This window comes from Helianthus annuus, chromosome 6 (genome assembly GCF_002127325.2).
Source record: "Helianthus annuus cultivar XRQ/B chromosome 6, HanXRQr2.0-SUNRISE, whole genome shotgun sequence".
Classification (NCBI taxonomy): domain Eukaryota; kingdom Viridiplantae; phylum Streptophyta; class Magnoliopsida; order Asterales; family Asteraceae; genus Helianthus; species Helianthus annuus.
The window spans coordinates 72,081,026-72,090,500 of NC_035438.2; the positions used below are offsets into that span (position 1 = coordinate 72,081,026).

Consider the following 9,475-nt stretch of genomic DNA (forward strand, 5'->3'; position numbering starts at 1 on the left):
GACATTAAGCAATATATGATGCACATGTATGTATTTGATAATAATCTGTAGGATCGTTCGACTGATCCGAATGAGTCGTTCAGAGGAGTTTTGATCAATTACAGGTGTGGAAAACAAGTAATTGACGTTGAAACAGCTAAATCTTCACTTTTAACACTGATTGTATTGATTTGAACGCAAATACACTCAGTCTTCACACCGGCAGCACTTCGGTATGGAATTACATGAATTGTTCCCTGATTTCGCTCATGAAGACCTATATATAAGGTCCCGATTTCGCCCGAGATGACACAGGACAACAGGAGCGAAATCACAAACATGTGATTTCGGGCGAAATCACCTCTATGAGTAGCTAGGAGCGAAATCAGCATTAAACTCACTAACTCTTCCTATTTTCTCGTAAAACGTGTCCTGGTCTATACAATGTAATCTAAGACTCGATACAAGACGAAGTCGACAGATGTATGCACTAACAGACTCCCCCTCAGATGTTGACGAGTCTTCGGTGTCGAGTCTGACTGTGCCGTGTCTTTGCAACTTCAGTCTCTATCAGTCTCTGGGCTTCTTTCTCTTTTCTCATCTTCAGATTGTCTTCAGATTCCCTCTTGCGATATTCTGGCATTCCTTAAGTTTATCAGCATCATCAGCTTCAGGATCGTTGTCTGGCTTTCACACTTTGTCCACAATCGATAGCCTGGCTCAATACTTTGTCTTTAAGATCCACAGGAATCGGAAACTGGCTCTCCTAAAAACAGGCTTCTCAGGATCGAATGACCTGGCTCTTCAAGAGATTGAACCAAGATCGTCAACCAAGATCGTCACCTGGCTTTCTTCCAGCTCAGGATCTTTATACCCAGCTCAACTTTAACCTGCATAACCTCTACCTCACGATAAATTTCAAATATCGAGGCATGCACCAAAACTGACTCTCCCTCAGATCACACACACATGATGAACCATTTAGAAAAAAAAATAAGATTTAAATGTATTGGATTCAACACAAACTCCCCTCACCACATAATCATCATGTTTATGTTTAGCGCTTGGAATTTTGAAGATCAGCTCTCCAACATCAGTTGTCGAAAATCTTTTTGACTTTTTTCAAAATTTATGTTAAAACACATAAAACCTTTTTGGATTTTCTGAAAGAAAGTAAATGCAGTAAAGAAATATATACAGACAATATTTTTTGTGAGTTTGTGTAAGAGGATCATATCAGTTATGAGACATGTCACCAACACCATTAAGTTGTATTTCATTTTAAGTTCTAAACAATTCACCTAGATTGTCAGTATATTTTTCCAATTAAATTTTCACACAAAGTTCAACTGATTCGAGATATGATATTATTGTCTTAATAACCTGAACTTATCCGTGTGATCCACTACTTGAATATACTCCCGTATCCAGATCCCAATATTCAGTCTTACAGGTGAGTATACCACAAATGATATCTGTTCAGGGGTTAATTGCGAGGGCCGTGAGAGCTCAGGTCGATACTTCCGTATACGCAGAGAGATGACGGCTTCGACTTATCGGTGTGTCCCCTTTAGAGGATCTTTTGATTACAACAGCAGTGACTATCAATTTTATTGTTTCATCAACTTGCTGAGGGCGTAGCTATGTTTCAAGCTTTTGCAGAAAGCATTATCCGGGGACTAGGTCAGTATTTCCATACAGCAGAAGTCCTAGGATAATACCCCAGATATCACTGAGCATAAAGACCTAGTATCTCAGAATAAGGGATCTTTCAAAGAAGATTTCAGGGGTTACCTATATATCCAAGAAGTTGTTCCCCACGATCTTAGCAAGTTTGAATTTTAGGTTTTATATCTCGTCACAATCTACTAAATGTGCGAAAACCTACTGACACATCCACAGTGAGATTGTTTATCACATTTTCACAGTCCATTTCTTTAGCATGTTGTGACAATCCACTGATGTACTATCATTTCCTCTTTAATACAACAAAACTCGTTTTTGAATTTTATCATGTTTTTGGCTTTTTCAAATTTTCTAATGTTTTTGGATTTTTTGAAATTTCTACTTCCTCTAAAATGCAAACACATTAAAGAAAAAATTGAAAACAACTAAGCTCTCGACCCACTTGAAAACATAGAATGAAAAACAGCTATACAGAAACTTGACAACTGACATCAAATTGCATCAAATCGCCATCCACTAGGCATAAACAATCTGAACTCCCCCTTTCAACAAACCATTTTCTCATTTAGATTTCAAAACACTTAAGTTTGTTTTAATCAAAATGATTTTTCTGGAAAATGAATTTGTTTTTACCACTTGTAAGTTTATCACTTGTTGAGTACGGGGATATGGTTCATCATCTTGTCTTTCAACCACTTGAATACAGATTACATCAAGTTCAAATTAATGACCTTGAGAAATCATGTGTAAGATCTCACCTCTTACCATTTGAAGAAAATACAAACAATACCAGCTGTAGGAATATCACGTCTAAATAAACCATTTTACCAATTCAGGATGCCGATTCCTGCTTCACACTTACCAACTTGGAATCTCCGGCGTAGTCCTCCATCCTGTAAAATTTCAATAATTTCAACAACTTTCATACAAACTCATTAAATATGAACTAGCAGTTTACCCGCGCGATGCGGCGGGAAACATATCACTAAGGTTGGTGAGTTTAAGGCTATGTACGGGGCAGTTCGGTTTAGAGCCATAACCAAAACCAAATTCGTGATGCAACGGAAAACACAACACTTGTTAGTAATTCTAAGGGTGTAAATGAGAAGGTTCAGATCAGATCAGTTGAGACATAACTAAAATCTAAATTTTTTTTGCCTTAAAGAATGGGTCAGACATGCTACATGTCATTTATTTTTATTAGGGGTGTGAATTTCTGCCACGATTCGAAAATACGATATGAACCTAACATGAAATTCACGGGTTTAGGTTTAGTTTAAACGGGTTCGGGTCAGTTTCAGGTTGAACTCGTTTAACACCCCCTAATTTTTATGCACATAGCTTTTATTCAAAAATAATGTTAATGTAAGGATAATTTTATCATAATCAAATTTCACAATAATAATCAACTTTCTTGGTAACCCGTCGATGCTGCGGCGGCGACAATTTGCAACGATGCTGCGGCGGAGACAATTTGCAACGTGGTAATTGTATCTGAGTCGAAGAATCCCTAGTTTATCCTCCGAGCTCCCATTTTCAGACCGGTAGGGTTGACATTGGTGATTGGTGCAGCTGCTACGATATCGGCCCATGAATCATGGTCATCAATGGCAGCACTCTAGTTTGCATTTAGAGGCTTTGTACCCACTTTTGGAGGTGGTGTAGCAATTGAACCCCATAAGTCATCATCCGCATATTTTTCCACATTACCTGTTTAGTCTTATATTGTTTCTGGTAATTTGAAAAAGAGTTAAGTGTCATTTTCGTCTTTGTGGTTTGGTGGAAAATACCACTTTAGTCTAAAAAAAATTTGCACCATTTCCGTCCTCAACATTTTTGAAATGTGTCATTTCAGTCTAAAAAGATAACGCGCCCTTAAAAATGTTGAGGACAAAACTGGCGCAAGGCTTTATCATTTTGGACTGAAGTGGCACGTTTCAAAAATATTGTGGACGGAACTGGCGCTTTTTTTTTTGGACTAAAGTGACATTTTCCACCAAACCACATGAATGAAAATGACAATTAACTTTTTAAAAAATAATTTATGCAAGAGGCTAAAGGAAACTGACGACAATAACCTTCACACTCGTTTTAAGCTCTTTTTGTCAAATATAAAATAAAAGATACAGAAATCAAATTAAAGATACAGAATTTATATAAAAAAAAACAAATAAAAGGTATTAAGAAATACGACGTGGTGGCACCAAAAACATATAGCAAGTCAGCACATTTTAGGCTAGCAACACGAGCTCAGGGCTAATGTCTAAAGAAATTATAAACCATGCTTGTGGAGACTCGCAATAGGGACCTAACGACAATGCGGGTTTTAGCAGCCCATAACCAAAAGCCATGTACCAATAGTGCGACATGAGTTTGCAACTATCTAGTTAAGTCACTACAAGGTTCTCATTTGTATATGTAATTTTTTTTGTATTGCATAAATAAAAAAAACCAAAATTAGTACATTTTAATATAGTTGTGATTGTTTATTAAAACTAAACTAAGAAATACACATGCTAGGCTCTTATTGACATTAGCTTCAGACTATTATCAAGCATACTGATTCCAGCTTCTAGGTTAGTGTCGAGCTGTGTATGGTGCAAACAACAATAAGACTGTGCGTTGTGGCACCCGTTAGCGCCGTGGTGAGCCACATTAACGGCCAGGTCGCTCACGAGGACCGCAACGGGGTGCCTCGAGCGGTCACACGTGAGCGCCGGGGTGAGCGTGGTAGCCTGGGCGAGCGGAGGTTAACCATAACATGCTCAAGTGAGTGCAGGCGTGAGTTGTATGCCCCATTGTAGAACCACTTGCGCAATGGTTTTCTTGTACTTCTCAGCCAAGCCCTGATCACAAACAAAACCAATTTTAGTCAATTCCCATTTTGACTTTTAGAAACTTGTTTGACATGGTAGTATTTATGACAGTTTATATGATATTTCAACTAAAGCTCTGGCCTGTAGCTATCAGAATGATTTTGAAAAATGGTAGATTGAGCTGACAAAAATCAATCACTTTTGACAGTTTGAACTTGTATTTGCTGCATCCCTCATTTAACATTTTTTTTCATAATCTTAACTAATCACAATCAATTTTCAAGCTGAAAATCAAAGTTACTTTGTGATCTGGGTCATCTAAGCAAGACACCGAACGGAACCACTCTGTATTAGCCAAGGAGCCACCAAGGGGAGTGTGGGCTGTAACTGCAATTCCATGCTTCTGACAGAAGTTAACAAGAGAGTCGCGCTGGAAATAATGATGCGTTTCAATCTGGTTTACAGCTGGCTTTATTTTAGAGTAACCTAAGCAATCTCTGGTCAAGAAAATGTCATAGTTGCTGCATAATTTTGAAAAACAGTATTCCCTACATTGTATGAATAACTGATAAACCAAGTTATGAATGGTAAAAAGAATGCAATAATAACTAACCTGATCCCAATGCTACGAACCAATCCCATGGAAACCGTTTGTTCCATGGCATGCCCAACTCGAAACCATTCAGAAGCTCTTGAGCTTTTCTAACCTTTTAATATGTTACAGTAGTTTTTTTTTAACCTTAAAAAAAAGTAGTTTTATAACATACAATAAAATATACTTTCTTATATACAATGGTAAAAAAGTGTGAAAGTAATTACATTTCATGTAAGGCTCCAAACACAAAAGGACGGTGTTCTCAATTTCTCATGGTGTTATGTTTTCGAAACAGAGAATACATGTACCATTCTTCTTTTTCCATGCTAGTAAGTATTTTTATGGTGAAGTTCATATAGTTTAAGAAATTGCAAAACAACTAACTTATGCTTCCTAACATACAATGTATTTGATTAGTGTCTGGTGAGGTTACCGGTAACATCCTCAGCCATGATGATGGCTGCTAATAAAGTACGCCATAATTTAAGTATAAATATCCGAACACACGAATAAGAAAATATCAGTTATAGAAGAAATCAATTGAACATGTCATTATTCAGTTATAGAAGAAATCAATGAAAATAGGATGACCACAAAAATGAAAATTAAGTACGAAGTTAACAACCCATTGGCCATGAGTTGGTTAAAACAAAACAACAGGCAGCAATACCATATTGAGTTCATAAATGTCAATTTAGGAAAAAGAATGATCATAAATTAGCCAGATTTTACCATCTAAACTTTTAAAAACTATAAGTATCAAGAACCACTGCAACTTATCCATCACACCTAATGATTCGATCATTATCTCTGAAATTAAGAACCCTAACAAGTATCAAGAACCAAGAAAAAAAAAGAGAAACAACTAAAAATCAAGAACCAAGAACCGAATTTACAAAGGATCTTCAAACAGATCAATCTCAGCTTCTTCAGTGATTGTCGAATGCTCTGTTGTTATTCTTGCCTTCCGAACAAACATTGGTCTATAATGGAGAAAACACAGAGAAAAGTAAAAAAAGAAACAAAGCCTTAACAAATATGTGAATCCTAGATCTGCTACAAAACACAACTAAAAAAAACTAAACAACACACACGCTCTAAACCCTAATAGAGATGAAAACCCCTAACTGAGATATTGTAACCAAAACCTGTGAAGCTCGAATCAACAAAAAGCCTCAACAGAGATGCGAAGCCCTAATTTGTCATCACTCCGGGTGACTCTCGCAACGCAATCACCATCCTCAGCCGTCACCTGCCATCGGTGTCGCTGTGGCTGGCCGATGAACCTTAGAAAACTTTTGTTGGGTCTACAGTACAAATAACATATATCAATCAGTTAATAATAGTCAAATCCTCAACAAAATACGAAACACATACTTATTTAAAAGTAAACAAAAAGTGAATAAACTCACAGATTCACGGTACCTTGTAAACCATCGTGTCGTCGCCAGCTTCTTCACCCATTATCCTTCGAGAAAGTTCTCTGGCAGCAACATAAAGAAGACTCTTAGACGTTGGATTATGATTAACTTTCGGGCGGCGAAGGGCAGTTAGGGCTTCTTTCGCTTGACCCATTTTTGCATCCACAGCGGGTAGGTTGGAGAGAACATCCATGATTCTTGTCCCGAAACAACAAAACCCTAGGGATGATCAATGATAAACCAACAAAAGAGAAATTGAAGCATAAGAGAAATTGAAGCATAAGATCACAGATAGTTGAAATCACCACCGTCTTCACCAGATGCGACGGCTAGGGATCCATCTTCAACCATCTTAGGGAAGGTGTCGAGATCCTCGAGAACAACAGCTTACGGTGAATAGATCCAGATCTAAAATCTTAATCTTTGAGTAAGAGAGAGAGAGAGAACGAAAAGGAAAGGGGCGGTCAGATCCATCTTTGATTTGTGTTTTCTCTCTCCCTTATCTTTCACAATGGACAAGGTTTTCAAAATGAATGGTCCAGATTATAATCCATGTATAAAAATGAACGGTAGAGATTGTGATCCGGGTGAATTGTTTTATTGTACTTAAAAGGCTTGAGTGAAGTAAGGGTATAAGTGGAAACTGATGTTTTATGGTGCTTAAAAGACTTGTACATCATGCTTTAAGGGTGTTTTAAGGAAATTTAAATGACCTTAAGAAGTCCTTTGGATATGCTTATTAATATAGTATAGATGATGCCGATTCCTGATCCACGATTACAAACTTGGGATCTCCGGCGTAGTCCTAAGACTTCAAGGGAAAAGAATTTCCACCCAAGTCTTTTCAGACTTAAGAGTTTTCAATTCTTGCGCAGTAGGGTTGTAAGTTGCCTTTTTAGTTGCATAAAAATTTTTAACCCCCTTTGCTTTCCCATTAAGCATTTTTCCAAAAATTTTCTTAACATTCCCATTGAATGTTTTCTCGACATCAAACTCAGTTTTCTCGGTGTAAAATTGATTCGAGATTTCAACCTTGCCAATTTTCTGTTTAATCTCTTCAAATTTCAGTGATGGAAACTCTTCATCATTCACTGAATCTTTTACCTCAATCTGTGGCTCTTCTGGCTTTGTGGAACCAGATTCATTGCCAACTTTCTCATCAACTTTCTTAACAACCCAAACTTGGTTGTCTTTTCCTTTCTTTTTGTAAACATTCTTTTTAGAACATTCACCAATTTCATGAATGGAATTTTCAAAAATTTTAACTTGTTCAGTTGGTTTTTCATCTTTTTCAAAAACTTTTTCTTTTAGCTTTTCAGAAACTCTCTGTTTTGTCATGACGTTCTTTGGACAGTTCCATGCAATGTGACCGGCTTCATTGCATTTGAAACAGGTTTGAGTCTCTCTTGGATGAAACACTCCAGTTCCATTTCTTTTCTTCTCAGCAAGAAGCTCCTGGTTTGATTGTTTCCAGAATGGTTTCTTTTGTTCATCCTCAGCATTTCCACCTGAAATAAATTCTGTTTTTGTTTTAGAATTTTTCTCATTTTTATAGTTTTCTGGTGGAATAAAACCAAGACCTTTCTTTTTGTAGCTACCATTTTGGTTTGGTTTCTTTTGAAAACCAGAACCAGAATTGTAACCCTTTTTCTTGTTTAAGCGTTGTTGAACTCTTGAAGTGTATTTTTTAGGTTTTCCAGTAAGATTTAAATCTTTTATTTCAGAAATATTAATTTCTATCATTTTGAAAACCTTTTTGATCATGTCAAAACGAACACTTCTTATTGGAAACTCTTTGTCAGAGTATAATTTGTCAGAATCATTTAAAGTGTATGCGACTTCAAATGTTTCATCATCCAAATTTGCTTTTGATAACAAAAATTCTTTACTGTAAGACCGTTTAACCGACGATTTTGGACCGTTGACTGATGAATTTGACCCTCCAGACTCTGACTTTGACTCAGACTCCTCATCAGTATCTAACACCTGATCGACCACCTTTTTGATTAACTCAGACTCATGATCAGTGTCAGTCGATGTGAACGTGACGTCAATATTTTCTGGTAATTCATCAGTTGTATCTGTTTTTAGCTTTATATTGACTGCTTTTTCAAGTTGCTCCTCGTTTGGTTTTCTAGGAGAATACCCTTCCCAGATTGGAGGCGGACACTTGTTATAGCTAACAGTTGGTTTCTTACCAGTATCCTTTTTCTTCGGCTTTTCATCTTGGAAAACTTCCATACCTGCAACAGTCGGATAAGTTCGATCAATAAGATAATCAGAACTAGAATAACTCTGCAATAAACGTCTGATTCTCTCATTCTCTATCTTCTCAGTTTCCAACTCTTGCTTCCACTTTGCACTCTCTTCGATGTAGAAATTGATAGCTTTTTGCTTTGTCATCATAACAACATTCATCATCGTTAGTGCTTGTTCTCTTTCAGAGTTTGTCTTTTGAGGACCAGTCACTGTTCTGTTCAAGACATCATAAGATTCTTTCACATAATTGAGATTGAACAATAACTGCTCTTTCATCTTCTCATACTCAGCCATCTTCTCTTCTTTGGCTGCACAATCTTTGCAAGGTTCCAAACACTTCAAGCAAGGCTTAACAACCTCTACAATCTTTTCAACTTCTATGATCGTTTTAACTTCGATCACTTTCTCAGCTTCAGTCACCTTTTCTTCTACTTTCACTTGCTCAGCAACATTTTCAACATTCTCATTTTGAACAACACTTTCAGTCTTCATTTCTTGTTGCTCTTTTGCAGCTCATTTCTCTTTCAGTTTCTCCAATCGATTTGCAAAATAGAAATGAAAAATTTCAGGAGAAAGATGAGATTTTGCAATATTAATGTGTTTTCCTCCTCATCATCACTACTGCTATCATCAGTTGGTGACTGATCAAACTGTATAGATTTTTCAGAAATATCATCTGATGAACCAGAAACAGATGGTGTCTGATCAAAAACAACTTC

The 9,475-nt window shown here is 36.8% G+C and overlaps 1 protein-coding gene across 5 annotated transcripts; it reads right to left on the bottom strand.

Moving 5' to 3' along the window:
• Positions 1-4,074: 4,074 nt before the first annotated feature.
• On the bottom strand, positions 4,075-6,985 carry LOC110879147 (NADP-dependent D-sorbitol-6-phosphate dehydrogenase). 5 transcript variants are annotated; one of them, XR_004861539.1, is made up of 4 exons: positions 6,815-6,985; positions 6,502-6,716; positions 4,783-6,383; positions 4,075-4,511 (listed from the first exon to the last, which is right to left on the bottom strand). XR_004861539.1 is itself a non-coding variant. In XM_022127569.2 (4 exons), the coding sequence occupies exons 2-4, from the start codon at positions 5,139-5,141 to the stop codon at positions 4,431-4,433; spliced, it is 348 nt and encodes a 115-aa protein (XP_021983261.1). In that variant the 5' UTR covers positions 5,142-6,383; positions 6,502-6,983; the 3' UTR covers positions 4,106-4,430. The 5 variants fall into 5 exon arrangements, 2 of the variants coding, with proteins under 2 accessions (XP_021983261.1, XP_021983262.1); XR_004861538.1 differs by having other exon boundaries at positions 6,806-6,985; XR_004861537.1 differs by having other exon boundaries at positions 4,783-4,978; positions 5,095-6,383; positions 6,502-6,985.
• Between the last annotated feature and the right edge of the window lie 2,490 nt (positions 6,986-9,475).